This window comes from Rhinoderma darwinii, chromosome 3, assembly GCF_050947455.1.
Source record: "Rhinoderma darwinii isolate aRhiDar2 chromosome 3, aRhiDar2.hap1, whole genome shotgun sequence".
Taxonomy (NCBI): domain Eukaryota; kingdom Metazoa; phylum Chordata; class Amphibia; order Anura; family Rhinodermatidae; genus Rhinoderma; species Rhinoderma darwinii.
Genome location: NC_134689.1, coordinates 222230036 through 222253506, shown reverse-complemented (window position 1 = coordinate 222253506; position 23471 = coordinate 222230036). Strand labels below are relative to the sequence as shown.

The 23471-nt window shown below is 37.7% G+C and overlaps 1 protein-coding gene across 24 annotated transcripts in view; it reads left to right on the top strand.

The window, feature by feature from the left end:
• CELF2 (CUGBP Elav-like family member 2) overlaps nucleotides 1-23471 on the top strand; it is a 433449-nt gene that overhangs the window by 389303 nt on the left and 20675 nt on the right. For 12 of the 24 annotated variants that reach the window (XM_075857443.1, XM_075857441.1, XM_075857438.1 and 9 more), the window contains 2 exons: nucleotides 1588-1719; nucleotides 22824-22955. In XM_075857443.1, coding sequence (XP_075713558.1) covers nucleotides 1588-1719; nucleotides 22824-22955 — 264 coding nt within the window. The remainder of the gene's footprint in view (nucleotides 1-1587; nucleotides 1720-22823; nucleotides 22956-23471) is intronic. The other 12 variants (XM_075857452.1, XM_075857444.1, XM_075857440.1 and 9 more) reach the window with 3 other exon arrangements.

The window sequence follows — 23471 nt, the reverse complement described above, 5'->3', positions numbered from 1 at the left end:
TCACACTGGCATTATTGCTTAATTTTACAGGATCCATGATGCTTATGGTAGCTCCATTATAAGGGCATGACCACACATGGCGGAATTCCTCCGCAACTGTCCGCATCAATGCCGCACCTAATCCGGGTTGCGGATTACGGCTGCGGATCTGCACAAAATGTGCAGAAAATTGATGCGGACTAGCTGCTGCGGACTGCGGGAAAAGTGCTTCCCTTCTCCCTATCAGTGCAGGATAGAGAGAAGGGACAGCACTTTCCCTAGTGATAGTAAAAGAAATTCATACTTACCGCCCGTTGTCTTTATGACGCGTCCCTCCTTCGGCATCCAGCCCGACCTCCCTGGATGACGCGCCAGTCCATGTGACCGCTGCAGCCTGTGCTTGGCCTGTGATTGGCTGCAGCCGTCACTTACACTGAAACGTCATCCTGGGAGGCCGGACTGGAGACAGAAACAGGGAGTTCTCGGTAAGTACGAACTTCATTTTTTTTTACAGATACATGTATATTGGGATCGGTAGTCACTGTCCCGGGTGCAGAAACAGTTACTGCCGATCGCTTAACTCTTTCAGCACCCTGGACAGTGACTATTTACTGACGTCTCCTAGCAACGCTCCCGTCATTACGGGAGCCCCATTGACTTCCTCAGTCTGGCTGTAGACCTAGAAATACATAGGTCCAGCCAGAATGAAGAAATGTCAAGTTAAAAAAGCAAGACGTATCCGCAGCACACATAACATGTGCATGACAGCTGCGGACTTCATTGCGGAACTTAGAATCTCCATTGAAGTCAATGGAGAAATTCCGCCATGAGTCCGCCACTGCTCCGCAACAGACAGAGCATGCTGCGGACACCAAATTCCGCTCCGCAGCCTATGCTCCGCAGCGGAATTGTACGCATCGTGTAAACGAACACTGCTAAATTAAAGTGAAAGTCAATGTAGAAACGGCTCCGCTGCGGATTAACGCTGCGGAGTGTCCGCAGCGGAATTTAAGTGAAATTCCGCTATGTGTGAACCCGCCCTAAGTCATATAAGTCCATTGTTTTTTTTATTTTTTTATATATAACATAACAGGTCCCATTTCCATTTCCATTTTTTTAATGAACAGAATGACACAGCATGCTAAGCTATTGTGACTATCACAAAGTAACTGAAGCCTAAAAGAAATGAACTAAAGTGTCCTGAAGATTTGTGCACAGGGACCACATTTCTGCACACATTACAAGGATGGAGCACATTTAGTGCTGAGTTACAAGAGCTTTGTTTTTAATCATGTTTTGATGCCCCATAAATATATTAACATTGACCAAATTGAATATGACTTTAGTCCATCATGTACTTTTTTTGTGAAAATTATTTTTTGGATTATTTATTTTTGGCACATCTAGGATCTAAATGCAGGAATGGGTATTCTGTGTTATTGAAACAGACTGATACATAGAATTTCATTAACTCATTGATACTACCATTTTCATTGGTCTGACAATTCTCAAATTTCATCACAACGAGCAAAGCAGGAAACCTACTCACAGAGCAAGTGAATTCTTTTTTGAAATTGTCCCTGAAGGTTTCTTTTGTTTCCTACACAGGCATGAATGCTTTGCAATTACAGAATTTGGCTACTTTAGCAGCTGCAGCAGCCGCAGCCCAAACCTCTGCAACCACCACCAATGCAAATCCTCTCGCCACGACTAGCGCATTGGGAGCGCTAACAAATTCGGGTGAGACGTGTTTTCTGTCTGTCACATGGAACATTCTTCCAGGATGTTCAAAGAAAACATTTGTGTCGCCAATTCCATCTTTTTATCATTGAACAGTCTTGAGGGGAGGGGGTTTGAAAGATTTCTAATCTTATGTATTAATTGTTCTTGTCGACACTTTCATCTTGCCTTTATTTCATTCCCCATTCTTCTGATTAATTTGATATTTTATGTGGTGGCCTGGCTGCACATAACATATATAAACTGATTCAGGCCAAAAATAGAGGAGCTGCAAATAGGAACCAATCAGATCAATGTTTATAACTTGTGCTAGAAAAATGACAGCTGAGTTCCTAATAGTTGCTATGGTCTACGCCTCTTGTTTTCGTTTGTGCTGGTTCTCATAGATAAGGCTTGTAATAATGTCACAATTGTCTCTTAAGATAATAAAACTGATTTTATATATCTGTGTGTGCAAATGTGCATACGGTTGAGTAATTCAGACCTACAGTGCATGCTACCAATAGCGTACCTGTTCATTGTCATGTTTCGTTTTAGTCAATATAATCTCTGTTCATGTGGACATCAATCCATAAGCGACTTTTATTTATCTTTGTATCCTATCATATATTTTATTTCATTGCCTTCTTTGGAAACAACACAGCTGTGTTTTCTATAATCCTATTTAGATGCCATCAATTACCAGTTAAAGGGCGTATGCTTGTCAATGCAGTATTGCTGTCTTAATATATTAATTTATTTTTGTTGTCTCTCATTTAGATAGCTTTAGCTCAAAGCCTCTAGTAGACAACCAGTCCCAGTTTGTATTCTTTTATGCCCTTGTGGTTTACAGTATGTTAAATTATTAGCAAAGTGTAAACAATACAACTGGTAATACATAATACTAAAGAAGGATTATTTATATACTTATTTATTTAGTTTTATTCTTTAGAAAATCTTTGATATTATAATAAAAAGTTCATATGGAGCTACTTGTTAGCCCATATTTGGTAACTTAAATCGTCTAAAACTCATTTGCCATTAATTTGGTATCAAAACAAGTAAAATATCATACTGTTTAAACTAATATCTCTATATAAAGCAAAATTATGTTAGCTCGGTTAGACCAGCATAAGACAATAGTTTTGTTTCTATGCTATTGTTTGCTTTTAACTTCAAACAATATATAGGGGCAGCGGGACAGCAAACGCTACAGGAGTTGTAGACAATTTAGCCTTAGTCTCTCTGTAGACTAATTTCCAGATACTTGTCTGGTAGTAATAATAATAATAATAATATTTATTTATATAGCGCCAACATATTCCGCAGCACTCCACAATTTAGTGGGAACATGTACAGACAATATCAAACATTACATAGTGACAAAACTAATTCATAATTCAAACAGAATGAGTGAGGGCCCTGCCCCAAGAGCTTACGAGGAAATGGGGGATACACAAAATGTAAAAACGGCTTGTTCAGTACAATGGGCCAACCATCTTTCATAAATATAGGGTAGAACAAATAAATCTGCATGAGCCGGTCATCAGCCAGTATCTGTGTATGACAGACATGAAATGCATTAGTGTGCAAGGAATGTGGGGGATACTGCTAAATGAGGTGGTCAAGTTTTCATGACTAATGTAAAAGGCGAGGGGTAGGGAAAGGAGTCAGATTAGGGAATGTTATAGGCCTGTCTAAAAAGATGTTTTCTGGGCAGGCTTAAAACTGTGGTTGTTAGGAATGAATCCGATTGTCCTTGGTAGCGCATTCCAGAGAACTGGTGCAGCACGAGATCTTGGAGACATAATTTAAAGGTTTGGGTTATGGAGGATGTTGATTTAAAGAGGCTCTGTCACCAGATTTTCAAACCCCTATTTCGTATTGCAGCAGATCGGCGCTGTAATGTAGATTACAGTAACGTTTTATTTATTTTTTTAAAACGAGCATTTTTGGCCAAGTTATGACCATTTTTATATTTATGCAAATGAGCCTTTCTTATGTACAACTGGGCGTGTTTAAAGTTATGTCCAACTGGGCGTGTATTGTGTGTGTACATCTGGGCGTTTTTACTTGTTTTACTAGCTGGGCATTGTGAATAGAAGTGTATGATGCTGACGAATCAGCATCATCCACTTCTCTTCGTTACCACCCAGCTTCTGGCAGTGAACAGACACACAGCGTGTCCTCGCGAGATCACGCTGTGACGTCACTCACTTCCTCCCAAAGGAACTTCATTGCGTCCATTAAAGAAACAGACAATGGATCCAATCTCTGAACCGGCCTTGAACAATACCTCGTAGAAGTGGCAGTATTATTCTATTACCAACTGGCAATGATCTAGAAAGGGTATCAGCAATATAATGTGTTTTAATAAACAGCCACATTTTATATAAAGTCAGACAAACCCACCCATTTCGACAGAATCGGACAATATCTTATGTGTATGGGGGCCTCCCGATTATTAATCCGACGACAGATTTTGGGAGAAAGAATTATTGGGCATGTTAAAATCCAACATGCCTGATTCTTTGTTCCCACTGGAGATGAGCTACTGCCAGGACAGTTCTGTCAGTGGCTTATATCCCTCACTTCAGTGAAAGAAAAAAAGCAACATCAATAATATAATATCTCATATGTGTGGCCAGCTTTAGTTGACTTTTGAAAGTACCTCTATGCTTCTTAGTTCTCTATTGAATTTTTTTTGGATGTGACTATATTACTTACGTTTTTTTTTTTCTTTTTCTCAACTAACAACACACACTTTTTACTTAGATTTATGTATTCAGTATAGAAACACTATCAGCAACATCCTATTAATACAGAAATATAATGATATTTTCAGCATCTGAATCACATCAGAGCTCTGCTTTGTAATGCTGGCTAGTTATAATATGGTTTTCTCTCACTTTTATTTAGTGTTAAGCTGAAGTTGAGAATTTATCCATAGCGTCTTCAATCTCACTTTTTGGATAACAAAGCATTCGTTCTTGAAAACGTGTGGCTTTGTTGGAAAAATGGTGTTACTTTGGCCTTTGCAGATATGTATTTCTATGAGAGAATGTGCCAAACACCACTCTGTAATACTCCTTCTATTAAAAAAAGTTCTAGTTTAACAAAGCTTCTGTCATAATAAAAGCTTAGTGTCAATATCAAAAGCATTCTTTGTGCTGATTCTTGCAGGTTTCGCTATATCTTTGTGCAGCCTACTTTTGTATTATTTGAGAATCCACGGTTTTTAGCAGTGTCCTTTGAAAACAGCTTGCGTATTGAGTGCATTTCTACTGTTGTACCAAACATTTACTTAAAAGGTGGTCACACTTCCTGAGTCATTGAAGTGTTCAATAGCTGGCACCATCCAATGCGGTCTTACCAACTAATTTGTTTAATCTTTAACCTAATGATAATTTTATTAGAATAGTTTGACCTAGGGGTAGATCATTTGTTCTCTTCTACCAAACCAATGTGCCTCATCTGGTACTTTATATTACAGCTCCTCTATCTCCCGTATTCCAATTGTATATATCTCACATGGTTAAGCAAGGCTGCAAGGCATTTAGGAATTCTATTCTGCTTTCCCCATTTATTCACCAACAACAGAATTGGATTCCTGCACATGGGTGAAGAGAAATATTTTCTTAAAAGAAAATTTTGTGAATGCTTCAGTTCATAGTGAGGATTGGAAAGACAACAAACACCTGTGTGAATGCAATCTAAGTCGTCAATGATTTCCAATATCCTGACTAAGCATAGGTATACATTATCCCATATGCATTACGATAAAGACTAGTATTTATAGATTGGCACTTTGCACACATCAAATATAGTTTTCTGCTAAGTCATCATTATATAATATCCAAGCACTATCCTGAAAAATAAGTTGCTACTATATATATAGCTTGACTGGAAAACCCCCTTTGGAGAGTCGCAATAATGACCAAGGACTCTTTTACAAAGGCAGATTTTTTTGTGTGCTAAACGAGCGCCAATTGAGAATACAGCATGTCGATCGGCTCTCGTTTGCTCCATTTAAATGGAGCATTGATTGTAATGCATAGGGACGAACAATCCTTAATATGATCTTTCGTTCCCATATATTTTCATCTTGATGGCAGCACATTTCCTGTTTACACAGGGCGACGTACTGCCGACACGCGACCATTTTTTTGGGTCGCATAAAAGATCATTGCTCGTTTGTTGCATGATCGCTACCCTGTTTACACAGGGCAATGATAGGGAACGAGCACTTGTACGAGTGATCATTCAGACGATCATTAGCCCATGTAAAAAGGGGCTTATAGCCACCTAAATGGTAATTTCCATCTCGTAAAGTCATGGTATTTCGCTAAAATATGTAATCAATTTCTGACAAGTGGGAGTCCGATCTTTGGGATCCCCACAAATCCTGTGAATTAAGGGATTATTTTTCCCTGCAAATTGGCACTCCCAGCCACTCATTGAGCAGAGAACTGCAGCACGACTCTATTCAAGTGAATGGGGTCGTGCTGCAGTTTCCTCTACAGCTGGTGGCTTGGTGTGCCACCATGCAGGGAAAACTTTGAAGGGGATTTAGCCCAAAACAGCACTGCAGCCCTTCATTCTCAGGATCGGTGGGGGTCCCAGAGGTTAGACCACCACCGAACTTAAAGTGATGGCATATGATAGCAATATGCCATCACTTTCTGAGATCGAAAAACTTGCTTGACTCCTCTATGGCCCTGCAATGCTCTCTACTACTGTAATAGTAACATAAATGCTAGCAGCCAATCAGCAACGGCGTGCAGTATGGACACTTCTATCAGGACAGATGTGAGGACAGTGCTGTGAACACTTTGTAGGCATGGGATAGGGGCGTCACCGAAAGTGGCCTGCAAGCCACATAAAGGGCTTCTGAGCCATCTTATGGCCAACATGGCTTTACATAATACAATTTGGATTCCCCGAGAAGACTGTGAATTTTTTATCAGAACACTTTCATATCTAAAATTAGCAATTCTGATGATATAGGAAAATGTTATTTATTCAGTTCTCTCATACATTAAGATACATTTACCCTCAGTGACATACAATTTAAGTCTAGCTTAAAAAAAAAAATATGGTGTGGGAATTCCAAGATCCAAATTAGACTGTGAACATTTGTCAGGATTTTTCAGTGATAACACATTATTTTGTGTTACCAATTTATTAACACTGTTTTAAGAGACAAAGTAAATGTAGCTACTGCTTTTTAAGTGCATTATCACTGAATTACAAACAGTTTACAAGACTCTCTCAATGTAAAACATCTGCCCTACATATAATACAAACCCGAATCCTCCTGCTTGTGGCTCACAAGAGAGCAGAAAAACAGAGAGAATTAGGTAAACGTTTAAATGAAAATGATAACAAAAGTGCCCTGGTTATTTTTCTTTTTTTATTATTCTACGAAGTACCTCCCAGTAGCATTCCCTTAAGTGATCATTGGTAACTTTGTGCAGTAACTTAAAAGGTGAGATTCCCTTTGTTGAAAAAGAACACCTAGGGCAATAAACTGTTTCCTTTGTTTCCTGGCCTGAAAAATTAGAGTGGAATTTTTTCTAAATTGCCTTTGGATAAGTAAATGTCCCCTTTAATTATAGCGGACATGTAAGGACAAATGCAGACATATTTAGTGTTAAAAATGAAATAAAAACAACTAGTAAAGAAGCTAACATACAGTAGATAGGGGTTTCTTCCATTTTATTTTTTTATAACCCATGAATTGCTTTTTCTTTAGTACATTCATATGTGTTGTAACATGGCATGTATAGCATGGAGAAATTTTACAACTGATGTGAATTATAGAGAAAATTATAGAGATTTCCCTTTCAGGCACACGATCAACCAGGGATGTGCCTAATTTAAATAAATTGGGCGCATATTACTCCAACTATCTTTATATTATACTTGGGTTTCAGAGTCGGCCTGGTATATGCTGGTTTTGCACTATGTACGTTACGTCTAAATGGTTCTTTTTAGCTATAAGCATATGCTATAACTTTATCTTAGATATATTGCATTTAGGATTTTTCTTTGTATAATTCTCTGCACTTGCACTTCATCAGCCATTTATGGTGTTTAAATAATTGTATATGGCCTTCTATGGCTTTTTGGCAGTATGGACTATCTATGAATTTGGGTATTATTCTCTGCATCCGGATCGTTCTTTATCTTCTTCATCTTGCATCAATTGTGCAAGTTGAATTAAAGTTGTTGTATGGTTGCCTGATCTTTTTGTTGGATAAGTAGTATCTTTATAGTAAGACTGGTGCATTAAAGCGCCAGTCTTTATAAATCTCTCCTATAGTGTACATTTTTTAGATGCTCAGTTAACTAGTATGGAAGAAACCTAGTAAAACAACAATTTTCCCCTGACCACCAGGTCCCCTATTTGTTTCAGTATTTTCTGCAAAATGCCCCTACTTATTAGTGCTTTGCCATTTCATTTGATCTGGGCCGTCTTCATTTTGTTACTCCCATTCCTAAGAGATTTTTTTTAGGCCAATGGCAGAACTTTAATCGTCAAATTGCAAATAACCCAAAGCTTGGCAGCAGTGGTCAGCATGGTGTCACATGAGGCGACTGCTTTGCAGATATTAGAAGGCATATAATAATCATGTATATATAAGACATATTTAGACTACAGTGTATTCAGTTTTATTAACAATATTTGTTCATTTATATTTATTTCTAAGATTCTGACCATAAAGCTTAGGCGTCAACTTTTATTTGTAAATCCTTATGACAGCTTAATAAGCAAAAATTGCTACATTTATATGAACTTTGCTAGAATGCGTCCTTTTTTTTTTTTTTACACTGCTTCACCTCTACTGACCAAATTAGATCAGTAGAATTTCAGACTTTATGACAATGTCCCAGTAAAATGCTGGGTCAATGTCTAGTAAATTGCTTGAGATCTGTGCAATGAGTCACAATGATGACAGGTTCACAACGTATTGAACCTGCCTACCGCCAACTGTCCAGCACAGTGACCTGTCTGTTGCTCCTCTGGGATATCTTCAATAAGTTGCTTCACTATAATCCTTGTTATTATTGCCATAGAGAATTCTTGACAGATGTAATTGTATGATATTTATCAACAAGTACCGTGCAATTATGTTTACAAACTTTTTCATTTTAAAGCCATCAGAAGACATCTCCCCCCCCCCCCCCCATCAATATATCCATTAATATGAGTATGTATTTAGAGTTCACTGTCCAAGCATTTGCTTTTCTGGGCATAAGGTGTGGTGGCCGTGTCTGCAGATTTAAAAGGTCATATTGAATTCCTAGCTGCCTTTGCTTGAATGAAAGACAGTAGCCATTAGTTTTCTACAGCTCCAGTGACATTTATTATAGAGCTCAAATGTATTGGTGATTTGGCCCTGGGGTGATATAAAAATTGAGGATTTTTTTTAGATGAAAGTACATGGCTGTCAGTTTTCCTAACAATGAGTAAGTGTAAGACTGCTTCACATTAGTACAATGCAATTTCCCGTGAAGAAGAATTTATTTACTATATATGTCAGTAAACAGCGTGTATAAGCATTTCTCTGCTAACGCAATGTAACCAGTGTCACATGTGAAATGGTTTTGGACAGTTTAATAATATAGAAATGTGAACATACAGGAGTTTCATGGTAGAAAGGGGAAAAGAAACATGAGCGATTGCCAAAAATCGCATTTACAATTAATGTTATCCCATGTATTTTTACTCTATTTGTGATACTTTTGCAGTTGTCCACCTCAAGTCCTTTAATTTGTAATAGGCGAATAAAAGTCTAATTGCATTTGGTGAATAAACCCTAAATACTGTGTGGTACCCGGGAGGCTACTTATTTTTGTTTGCTAGAGTATATTAAATTTATAATAGTTCAAAATGTTCATCATACACATATGTCACATAGAGGGGCATGTAGTGAGGGGCAGTGAGCCTTGCTCCCGATATTAGTGCACTCCAAAATCCCCCCATCCAGGGACGGCATGGCTGAGTGATTGTGTGTCCCCCTAATCCCTTCAAGGTAGAAGCCCCAGACCGTGTTATCAGCCCTGTGGTTTGGGTAACCATAGAGCAATGGAAGAACTCTATGCTAAAACACACGCCTTCCTAAGGTATCAATATTTGGTATGTTCTGGGTGCTATTGCAGTGGCATGCCCTTTCCTTATGACAAATGCCCCACTGGTCATGTACTCTATTGCCTCTTGGCCTTCCCCCACTTCTGACTTGGTTATGCAATGTATCTACTAATATTTTAGTTCTAGATAGAAGCAAAGTAATAAATTCAAAGTCTGCATTTGTGAACTATCAATGCCCATTCAAAATGTACATGAAAGCACATTATCACTTTTCTCGTGGGGAAATATGCTAGAAATGCACATCCATATAGAACATTTAAATATGGGAGAATGTACGTTATGAGGTATTTAAAATTTTAAAGAAGAGCGATCATTTCATTCAGATGTCTTCATGTTCCCGTCCTTCTGCTTTTCTCCCATTAAGTCCATAAATTATTCAGCTTAATGAACGTATCTACATCTGCAAAATGTTTTGGATCATTGCGGCCCTGTATAATTGGTCTTAAAATCATCATTGCTCTAACTATCCTTATTGTAAGTGTTTGGCTTCTTTTCAGCACTGTTCCTTAGAATTCAAATGTTATTTAAATCAGGACTTTGATAAAGAATAGGTTCATGGCACCAGGGCTAGATACTGACAGAATATTCAAGCCAAGCAAAGATGCTGAAGATTTGTTGGCATTTCTTTGGAAAAAAAGGAAATATTTTACTTACAATAAGTATTTCATTTAGGTATGGTTCTTATGGCTGCCTTCAGGGTAGCCATACAGAACATATACGTAAACTAGTGTTTAGGGAATACTCTCCTCTGAAAACCAGTCAAATGGCAATGATAAAAACCTCATAGGCCCCATATGCAACTCACAAAATTCCACGTATTGAATTGATTAATAATTGCGAAATACAAGACTATAATTAATAGGGGGGATATGGGTTAAGAGAAGGAATATCCAACACACCAAATTTTACAATGTTTAAGTATATGCACTAGACATCATAATATGTTACTGTAAAATATAAGACAAGCGTTCAGTAAAGATTTCTTACGTTGGATGATATTTTGAGCGTTCTCATTGGGACATTGCTGTGAACAGTGCAGTTTGATAATTCACCTCATGGTTCACTTATATTTGTACTACTAAATGCCCTCAAGGGCCAGTGGTCATTTACTGCCTATATGCCTGGAGCCAGTGATCCCAATATTAACAAAGCTGCCCAGGTTGGGTGCCACAGCCATACATCCCACTACATAGTAATAAATCACAAAAAGAGCAGCGAAGCAGCACTCAAAAATAAAAAGATTTATTCACCAGACATGGTCTGCAACGTTTCACCATCTTAACAAAGGCATTTTCAAGCTTCATTGAGAAGGTGAAACGTTGCAGAATATGTCTGGTGAATAAATCTTTTTTTTTTTTTGTGCTGTTTCTCTGCTCTTTTTGTGATTCCGTATCGTATGAGGAGCGGTCATTCCTTATTAGAAGCTTAGCACCGGCTGATTCTGGCAAATTTCACTGTGCTGCTCCACCACCTGTTGTTGTTATCTGTACTTCATAATAAAGATGTAGGAGAAGTTTGGAATATCAATATAAGTGAACAGGACAGGCATTCCATAAAAACCATCACTTTTTTCGTTTTTCTATAGTCGCATTCAAAGAGCTATAACTTTTTCCGTCGACATAGCTGTATGAGGACTTGTTTTTTGCGGGATTAGTTGTACTTTTGAATGGCACCATTTTGGGGTACATATCTTTTTTTATTAACGTTTATTAACTTTCTTGGGGGGAATAGAAAAAAACCCTGTTATTCCGCCATTGTTTTATGCGTTTTAAATTGATGCCGTTCACTGTGCGGCATAAATAACATGTTGCCTTTATTCTATGGGTTGGTATGATTACAGCGATATCACATATGTATTTTGTAGTTTTTTTTTGTGTTTTACGGCTTTTGCACAATAAAAACACTTTTTGACTAAAATTATTTGTTTTTGCATCGTCGCGTTCCAAGAGCCGTCATTTTTTTTTATTTTTCCATCAATGTAGTCATTATTTGGGTTTGTTTTTTGCAGGACAAGATGAAGTTTTGATTGGTACTGTTTTGGGTACATGGGACTTATTGATTAACTTTTATTATGGCTTATTCGGGGGGCAATGGAAAAAAATTGCAATTTTGCCATTGTTTTTTGCGTTTATTTATTACGGTGTTCACCTTGTAGTTTAAATTACATATTAAATTTATTTTTTGGGTCATTGTGGTCACGGCGATACCATATATGTGTACTTTTATTTATTTTTTACACTTTTACTAAATAAAACCACTTTTTATGGAATTTTTATTAATAATTTTTATTTCGCATTTATTACTTATTTTATTAGTCCCACTCGGGGACTTCACTATGTGATCTTTAGATCGCTGCTATAATGCTTTGGTATACTTAGTATACAGGGTGGGCCATTTATATGGATACACCTAAATAAAATGGGGTTGGTGATATTAACTTCCTGTTTGTGGTACATTAGTATATGGGAGGGGGGAAACTTTTCAAGCTGGGTGTTGACCATGGCGGCCATTTTGAAGTCGGCCATTTTGTATCCAACTTTCGTTTTTTCAATAGGAAGAGGGTCATGTGACACATCAAACTTATCGAGAATTTCACAAGAAAAACAATGGTGTGCTTGGTTTTAACGTTACTTTATTCTTTCATGAGTTATTTACAAGTTTCTGACCACTTATAAAATATGTTCAAAGTGCTGCCCATTGTGTTGGATTGTCAATGCAACCCTCTTCTCCCACTCTTCACACACTGATAGCAACACCGCAAAAGAAATGCCTCCCCCTTAGACTTTTATCTTTGGGGTCATCTGAAGGCAATTGTCTATGCTGTGAAGATACGAGATGTGCAGCAATTGAAACTACGGATACTGGAAGCCTGTGCTAGCATTTCTTCTGCGGTGTTGCTATCAGTGTGTGAAGAGTGGCAGAAGAGGGTTGCATTGACAATCCAACACAATGGGCAGCACTTTGAACACATTTTATAAGTGGTCAGAAACTTGTAAATAACTCATGAAAGAATAAAGTAACGTTAAAACCAAGCACACCATTGTTTATCTTGTGAAATTCTCGATAAGTTTGATGTGTCACATGACCCTCTTCCCATTGAAAAAACTAAAGTTGGATACAAAATCGCCGACTTCAAAATGGGCGCCATGGTCAACACCCAGCTTGAAAAGTTTCCCCACTCCCATATACTAATGTGCCACAAACAGGAAGTTAATATCACCAACCATTCCCATTTTATTTAGGTGTATCCATATAAATGGCCCACCCTGTAGTATAAATCTGACAGGGAATTTATTAGGAGTTGCCTCTGGCACGTCCTAATAGGCATATGCCAAGGGCAGACCTGGGGGCTTTTATCAGGCCCCCGTCTTCCATGGCCCACGATTGCATTTGCAGCCACCAATGGGTGACAGAGGGAGCTCGCACCCCCCCCCTCTGTAAACAAGTTAAATTCCACGGTCGCTATTGACCGCGGCATTTAACGGGTTAAACGGCCATGATCGAAGTAAACTTCGACCGTGGTCGTTGGAGCAGGAGCCTGGCTGTCATCAGACACCCGAGCCCCGGCTCCAGCCTGCACGGGGCACCCGTGCAGGGCTTAGACTGGGCCGCTGTGAAAAGGCGACGGCCTAGCCTAAGGCCCCTTCGTGACCGCCGTGGAAAGGCGTATTGGTGGTCACTAAGGGATTAAACATTTAATCCTAGTCACAGTCCTGGGTTCTGGTGGTCAACAAGTCACTTAGAGGAGTCAAGAACTTTTTCCTGTCATACTGACATTAATAACACAAAGTGCCATTTCCGCAAAGAGCTAAGTTCCCTTTTTATAATACTACAACAAAAATATATTCACCATAGAACTGTGCATTACCTCATGCTGATGGAAGATTTGTATAACTGCTGTCAAACAAGATAAAAGTAAGGGTTATAAGTGAAGTGCTGATTATTGTCTGTATGTATAGGCTAATCTTAGAAGTACAGTGAATTTATCTAACGTTTTACAGTGAGTGTTGCGAGAGCTGAAGAATCTCCTTCTTTATGCTGATCACATTTACCGTCTCATCAAAATGTATCCCAGACATTGCTGCTTCCCTCTCTCCAAGCGCCGCTCTTAAATCATCATCTACCCTACCTTACTCCTTCACCAAAGGAAAAAATTCTTAAAAAGCAGATTCAAATGAGGAGGTGTGGTTAGGACGGAATAATGAGTCCCTATGGGACAAGGAGCACTTGGCATTTCTAATGCCCTGGGGTTGTGATTATCTAATAATGATGATACCTCTGTCATCGCTTAATTATTTCTCTCCATTTCCATGTGTATTCTTATCAGGTATTGGTTAAAAAATGACTGTAGCAGCATTTTCCATAAGTAAATCACAGTTACATCATTGTCCTCCCTGGTTTCTGGGGATAGGAGAAGAAATAACTAGCAGGTACATTGCATATGGCGAAACTGTGATTGTTTTGTTAAATAATATAACACAGTACATGTTACTCCAAATTAAAGGCTTCCTAAGAGACCACTTGTTTCACCACAGCAGTTCACTTCTAAAAAGATAAATTCTTAAACTGAAAACTCTTATTTCTAGGAAAATAATCTGTAGGATTTCTTAATTTTAGCACAATCTATTCACTTATACCAGACTGTATTATGCCACCATGTCACTGCATATATTTGGATTTTGCACATTTCCCAAATAAGAAAAAGGAGTTTGCCACTAGAAGTCTTTGCTTTAAGGGTTGTGTTGGATGGCATCTGTTTCTGGACTGCTTCTTGTTCTACTCTGAGTCTGGTATTTGGCGTGGGTCTGGTAATGTAGCTCAGCCCTATTTTTCTTGAGCAGACCTCTATATATATATATATATATATATATATATATATATACGATACAAAAATAGGCAGCACTCCATTCAAATCAAGTTGGAAAAAGAAGGTACTTTATTGTCCCATAGACAGCAACGTTTCAGCTCCTTCCACTGGAGCCAGTGGAAGGAGCTGAAACGTTGCTGTCTATGGGACAATAAAGTACCCTCTTTTTTCACCTTGATTTGAATGGAGTGCTGCCTATTTTTGTATCGTATATAATTGGGATCTTGGTCTGCTCTCGTTGGCTTGCACCCACACTATACTGGTGCTGCTGGATCTTTTTGTTCATCTGTATATATATATATATATATATATATATATATATAATTCTGATCAATACCTTTAATGGGATTGTATACAATTTGATGAATTAAGCTATTGTGACTTCCTAGGATATTCTCTATGCAGGGGAAGCCATACCTGCATAAGGAATGGAGCAGTAATAAGGGAGTGGGGCTCTACTTCCTATGTACATATCTAAATACCTGCATACCTGCATAGAATGCTCCTTAACACTTTTCCGACCGCTGACTGTCTTTTGACAGTGGGTGGTGCAGGTCCCTAGCCTACAGCGACGACTTTTGGTGTCGTTGTATAAAAGGCTTATGAGCGCTCATGCTCTACGCAGGAGCTGTTACTAGCTCCTGTACTTAGAGTAGCCTCCTGAATACTGCTTGGATCGGAGGAATCACCGATCCCGGCCATTTAAATTTTGATGGCCACGGTCCGTGACTAATAAAAAATAGTAAAGAAATATTCACAAAAAAAGTCATTATTTAGTATTAACACTTCCGTAACAACCTGAAGAATAATTGAACAGGTTTTTTAGCTTGAAACGTGAACAGTATACTAAATAAAAATAATAAATTCCAAAAATCACTTTTTTCTGTATTCACGCCACAAAAATAAATCACATAAATTACGCAGTAATTTATTTGTACCCCAAAATGCGCAGGAAGAAAAAACTATTTGTCCCGCATAAAACAAGGTCTCATACATCCACGTCCATGAAAAAATTAAACAGTTATGACTGCTTAAATGCAGAGAGACAAAAGCGGAAAAATTTAGCTGGTCATTAAGGGGTTAAGAAGACTAGATCATGTGCTGTGTACTGTACATTGACTGTGCATTTGGAAGTCCAATAGTAAAAAGAAGACTTTTAACTGAAAATTTCAATAAACATTTGGTTAAACAGAAAAAGGCAGACATTGAAGAAGAGCATTGTGGGTAGGTCGTTTTTTCAATAAATGTGGCTATCATTTAAGTAATACAAAATACAATACAAAAGCATTATAGTAATGTCTCCATTTACAGGTGGGAGTGTTCAGATAATAACACAAGGATGCTGCACAGATTCTCTTTGTTAGACCCATCAGCAGTTTTACTACAGCCTGTGTGTACAGGTCGAGTTTGCCATTAATGGCAGCTTATATTCTTTGATGGGCCCGCAGGGCAACAATGGGATATTTGAACTCAGAGCCCCACCCCCACCCACAAGCTCATTACCAAAAAGTTCCCATTTGTAAACAAAATGGATTATGATCATTTTGTAACAAATTTGCAGTAAACTAAATATGGAGCTTTTAAAAAGACAAGATTATGTTTAAATAAAAACAGCACGTCAGTAGTATGTGACTGAGGCTTCGTTCACATCTGCGTCAGGCTTCCGTTCATGGCTTCCGTCAGACCTTTCTGTCAGGGGCAACCAAATGGAAACCATAGCGTTCCATTCGCATTACCATTGATTTCAATGGTAATGCTTCCGTTGCAAATGGTTTCCGTTTGTTTCCATTCTGTAAGGTTTCCGTTTTTTTTTTTGGCGGGCTCAATAGTGTAGTCAACTGCAATCATTTGCAACGGAAGCGTTACCATTGAAATCAATGGTAATGCAAATGGGAAGCTATGGTTTCCGTTCATGAGTTCCCCTGACGGAAAGGTCTGACGGAACTCATGAATGGAAGCCCGACGTTAATGTGAATGAAGCCTAAGGAATAAAAGATATTTACAGGCATAATTATAGAATCTTGTCTAAAAATCTGATTTATTCCCAAAATAAGAGAATTGCCATAACACTCTGGAGTCAGTAAATATTAATCAGGAAACGGTTGCCAAAATAAAATCAGTGCAATAAAAACTGCAAGCTATAAATAGAAGAGTAAAGGGTTTTTATTGATATGTGCACACAATAAAATATGCATAAAGGCAGAAAGAAATACTATTTAAAGAGAGTTTATTTAAATGGCATGTGAGTCTGATTCAGGATCATATACAGATGTAATTTTGGGTATGGGATGATCAGTGGTATATTAGGATATGGTACTTGTGTCTTAATATGAGTGCATTAACCATGTACATATCTATCACACACTGTGATAACTACAATAAAGTGTTTGTACCAGAATTGACAATTATCACTTATCCACATATTAAGTGATAATTGTCTGATCGTTGGCGGCCCCAACGCTGGGACACATTGATCGCAAGAACAGGGGTGCCAAACCCCTCATTCCTCCTTACTGCATCCCCTACAGCAAGGAGGAGCTTAAATAGAGCGGCAGTCAAGCATGCGTCCATGGATAGGTGATAATTGTTGAATATGGGAATCCCACTTTAAAGCGGTTCTGTCACCTCAATATGCTACCCTAGGTAAGGGCAGTACATTAGAGGGACAGGACCATTGTCTTATTAGCCCAAAAATATTGTGCCGTTTGGCTAAAAGGAGCGATCAAGTAAAACATAGATATGAGTCTGTTGTATTCATGAGAAGAGCGCTCCTTCTGCAACTCATGGCCATGATGGATAGCTGCCTGCTGTGTGTATCTACATATATATATGTATCTGCAATTTATTTTTTTCGCCATTCTGACTAATAGAAGAATGGACCTGTCCTTGTTATATGCTGCCCTTACCTAGGGCAGCATATTAAGAAAACAGATCCTTAAGTAGAATGAACATGTTAAAGTATGAAGCACAGCAGACACATTTTATTACATTCACATCTACTATTTCCACTTCACTTTGTTCTTTTCAATTTTTTTTATACTTCAGTTATAAGATAATATTTTCCTCTTGGTATCTGAAAGAGAAGCCCTTGGGCAATGCTTTTAACAGCACTCATTCCCATTAACCTATTTTGTTCTAATGATACCTTTGCTAGCTCCTTCTTTCCAATTTCATCATGTTCTTTCTTTACATCCATGGCTTTTTTTCTTTTTTTTAACTTTTGCCCTTGTTCTTCTCCCCCGCTAGTTCAAACATCTTTTTTTCCCTATTTTTTTTATTGAAACTGTGTTAATATCCAAAGGCTTCAATTATGTCCTATTGATTCCGGGGGCGTTTATTTCTCCAATAGGTAAATACAGATTACACCACATACATTTCTTCACTTAGTATTTAAACCTCTGGTACAAATCTCTTGTTCAGTCTTTGGCTTAATAAATGTGTGGGCAGAACACAAAAGGTAGAACCTGCTAGTTTGTGCCTTATTTGTTGAGTTTGTTCTCCAAAATGATGAATTCACGAACTATCCAGCTGTACACATTAAATAGACTTCCTACTACAGATCATTTCCCTTTTTTGTCTAGAAGCATCTAAGACAATGTTTCCTAACCAGGGTTCCTTAGAAGACAGCAGCCGGAGTTGTTTCTTTTACAGTAGGGATTGCAAACGGATTTAAGTCTCATAGATACTTGGAAAAGAGGCAGGGATAGCAGTCAACAAATCTCAACCACAATATAAAATGATAGAATGCTGTTTTTCACCCCTACACTAATGTGCTAAGTAAAAAAACAGGGTCATGAGTTCGATGGGGAGTGGAAAAAAAAATGTTGGAGGTAATAGGGTTAAGAATCACTTTGTAGCCTTTGTGGCCATTGTTTATACAGTTTCTATTACTTTTAAAGGGTTATTCCCATTTAAGACATTAATGGTGTAGCCACAGGATATTCCATAAATGTCTGATAGATGTGGATGCCAGCTATGGGACATGCCCCTATTTCGAGAATGGGGGTCACTCGACCCCCATCCCGCTGCGTACACGTGGCTGCACATGTGCTTTGCTCTCTCGATTCACTTCTATGGGATTCAGAGAAACCGCCTCACCAGTCAGATGGAGGTTGCAGGACAAACCTTGGTTGAATGCTATATAATTATATTATAAAGAATTATACACTTTAATGACCTATTGTTGGGGTTGGCAAATTTTAAAGAGCACGCAATAATTAAAAAAAATAATAATTCCTGGATGTGTCTCTGTGTTGCCATCTTGTATAAAATATACAGTATAATATTGTATTCAATCTTTTCTCATTAATCTTGGTCTCCTTCACAATGACTGTTTTCACATGGTGACTATCAGTACTCATTGCCATTACCGTGACAGTGCCCATAAGGATTGTCATCCAATTTTCCAAAACCTGAATGACTTATACTGTATATCTTCATCGGTTTTCTTTGTGGGGCAAATATAACAGTCAACAGAAAATATTGAAATTTCACACTAGGGTATAACTCTGGGGGCCCAAAAAATGTTTTTCTTGAATTCTAGTGAATTAGACTAAAGGTACTTTTACACTGGTCCATTTTGGCCAGTGCAACGAGTGCCTATCAATGAGACAGCTCGTTGATCGGCGCTCGTTTGCTTCTTTCACAAGGAGTTAGTATGGGGATGAGCGCTCGTTACTCTGATCGCTCGTCCCCATATATTTGTATCATGTTGGCAGCACATCTCCGTATTTACACAGGGAGATGTGCTGTCGACAACGATAATAGTTTGCACTTTTATAACGATATGATCAGCTGATGCACGAGCATTTGCTCGTTCATCTGCTGATCGCCGCCCTGTTTACACTGGGCAATTATCGGGAATGAGCGTTCTTTGAAAACTAATTTTCCCAATTATTGATCAGGTTAAAAGGGCCTTTAAAGGCCACCAAGGCAGTTACCGCCTTCTTTTGCATGAGGACATAGCTGTATTCAATGTGTTTTTACGGCACATATTTTGTCACAATTTACATATACGCATTATGTGTTTATATTACCTCTTTATTTTATCTGAATATATTCTCACTTAAGATAAGCCTTGCTTGAAATAAGATGAGCTTCTGTGACATAAGATAGGCCTTTTCAGCTTGTAAAGTCAGGGCTTGCTAGGATTCGTTTTGTTAGATCATTTCATATACATTTGCATCCATACATTCTACTGATGATATATAATACATGATAAATAACATTGATTCAACAACCACATTATAATGTTTCTCTGCCTGACAAAAAGCATTAGGAAAATGAATATTTTATTACTATGTATATATACTATCATTATTAGCCGAGACATTGGAAAACTTGCCATGAATAAATATTGGGATGCTTAGTGGCCATATATTATAGGGAGCACAATTCAGGCCTATTGTGGCTCTCCTGAAATATGCTAGGAGGTTAAGCAATTCATACCAGGCACATTTCAGGATAGTTATTTACGTGCTAGCTATTGTCTTGGGAGCTACTGAAGAAATGTAATTTAAAAGTTCTGCTATTGTCCAATTGTAGTGTGGCGGTGGGACAAGAAGCACAATAAATGTCAAATAAAGACATGCAGAGATAAGCTGCTATGGCATTGTCATTACATCTCACAACTGTACAGACCAGAAACCTCTCTGACTGCTCCGACATATGTAGGTTACTCAGTGGTAGACTGCACCACATCTGTGCCAACATAAGGGATAAATGGGTTTTCTTTACTGAATGCCTCACAGCAGATTAGTTCTTTATTTTACATGCTTTATATTTTATTTCTTTTATTCTTGTGGACTGATAGTATTGATGTCCCTGCCATTCCATTCATTGTAACAAGTAACTGGATTTTTCTTTATAACATAAATGTTAAGCAGTATGAAAGCTGTCTCTTTTTATCTCTCCTGTTTACTGGTTTTTTTTTTTAAGTTGGACAATTATAATCTGGCCTGCCTTCGCATCAATAAGATGAAACTCTGACCGTTTTAATATATTTTTATTGATTTTTCAACTTTTTGCAATACCAATAGCAGAACAATAGTAGCACAGATGAGTGTCTGTATGGGAAAAGTTTGGGAATAAGGACAATAACTGATCTATTCATTATGCATAAATTATGACTAAAAACTGCGGGAAGTGCTGATACTTAGGGCATACAAGGGCAGTTACATATTTCTGAAATTTTATATATGAGGAAAAATACCAATATTTGTATTCCAATTTCACTCAAAACGTAAAAAACATTTAGCAGAGATCTGTGGATTCTAATATTGGGGAGCTAGTGGTCACAAGTGGTCACCAGAAGGCAGCAATGTTTTTCTCCCCTTGACTAACAAAATATTTCCTTTGCAGGACCAAAACAATTAAACTCTAAATACACACAGGGCATCAATTTTGTTAGAAAATTACTAGTGAGTGGAGTTGGGCTTAAAATTAGAAAGATAAAGGAGATTGGATAACCAGGCATAGGAGATGAGAGGAACAAAGAGGGAGGAGGTCAGTGAGGGAAGAAGAGGACGTGCCTACTCACATATGGAAGAGTAATGGTATGGCTTGTAATGAGTTTACCTAAAATGGATGGGTTTCCAACATTTTGCTGCTCTAGATACAGCATAGTTTATAAAAAATTTCTGATGTAACATTTAAAAGTATAGAGTATACTATAGAGCCAGATCGCTGAGTGGAGTTGTGGGCCTGACAGCCGCATAGCAATAGAATTTGGTAACGACTGTATCCTGTATTATATGGCTGTTCTATTCTGATGTTATAGTTCATTATAATTCAACACAAATCTAATAATCTTTTAAGAAACAAAGGCATATTCTACTTATTTGCATGGTATAAAATTCTTTGAATAAATGACAAATGTGGTATCTGAAAATGACCAATGGAAATAATACAGTATTACTATTTGTATATTCAGGTTATATGAAAGACCTCCACATACAGTATGCTGCAGCTAACCATCATATGTGGTTCCACCTATATTAAAAATTAACGTTAAATTCTGTCTAAACTCAATCTAAAAGGTGATAAAGTACTGTAAGATTGGATGAGGGAAATAGTTATGGTTTATCCCTTGTCAAAGAACCTTTAAGAACTAAACAGTGCCTTAGCTGGCCATAGACATAGGATAAATGTCGACCATGACACCGTTTATCTCCATAGAAACGTCTTTTTCTCTGATTTTGACAGTTTAGACGGGATTTGACAACTGTTCTACGTCTATAATGTGGGTCTAACTGCCCCGTGAGACTCCAACTTGAACTAAAATTTCATGTATATAACCAGCTTTAGATATCAGCATTTTCTGCTGCCACCACCATATCTAAAAGGGATTGGCAGTGAAATAATTGAAGACAGTTTTATAGTAAAGAAAATGAATTTCATTTTTTATGTACTACATTTTGTAGTGCTTTTCTGGTTCATAGTGTTAGTTATACCATTCATGTCACTATTCTCTTGTAGCTTTGTAAATTAAAATGTACAGTTATAATAATAGGCAGGTTTTAAATAATATTTCATATTTTATTTAACATTTCACAATATTTAAAAACGAAGTTTCACTCACAAAGCTTTTTCAAGGGAGAAAAATAGAAAAATCTACTTCCAGAGTAGATAGGGGTAGATCTAATAATGTCTTCCTTTTATGATGCTTGAAGGGCAAGACAATGATAAGAACTGGAAGATGAAACAAGTGCCTGGCTCTAGCTTCATATTCTCTGTGAACGTTACCTCTGGCTTCATGTTGTCAGAAGGGAGCCTTGCTTTATTATGATATTACATTTTCTGCTGCGCAAGCACTTCTCTTTCACAGATTCTCATTTCGGTTTGTTCAAATGTTTTGCGGTTTGATTCCATGTACAATATGTTTTGTACAATGAATTCTGGCCAGAATTACAGATAAATCTGGCAGTTCACAGTTTAACACATTCCCTTCTAGAATATCTTATATGATACCTTAAAAGTCTTTTACAGTATCGTCTTTTAGCAAAAATCTAGTAATAAGACTGAACACAATCAAATACAAATATAATAAGCAAATGTACCCGATACTTTCCAGGTCCTAATGTCTTTAAATGCTTTCTTTTCTAGTGGCTGGATCAGCTGCAAACTCCTCTGCAGGAGCTGCCATGAATTCTCTAACCTCTCTAGGCACTCTACAGGGACTGGCTGGGGCCACAGTGGGACTGAATAATATAAATGCACTAGCAGGTACCGTAAACAGTGAGTATTTAGTGCTGTTGTGGATGGCATTTACATTGAATTTCATGTGGTCTTGATGTTGTATTGTCTAAAATTTCTATGAACTATTAACACGAACGTGTATAATGCGTAAAATTATTTCTTACACTTCACATTCAGTAGGTAGCAATATAAAGTAAGAGTAAGGTAATACTTTCTCAGGCCTGAAAGTTTGTCATGCTATTACAATATCAGTATGTGTTCAGAATTCGTTGAATTAATACTGCTTATTGAATAGCCTTCTATACTATAATTGCCATTGCCAGTTATATACAGGACATTCTACCCTTTGAAATGAGCCTGTCATTATGATAGACCTATTAAAGGACATCATTATAATGCCATAATGTTGTTATATTGTTATACTAGTGGGTACAATTACACCTACTAAACAGCCCCCCAGAGTGCCAAACAAGGGGGGCTTAAAAAAAACAAACAAAAAAACAATTCCTAATTCTGTGGAGTTAGCATCTCTGAAAAGGATTATGTGACACAATC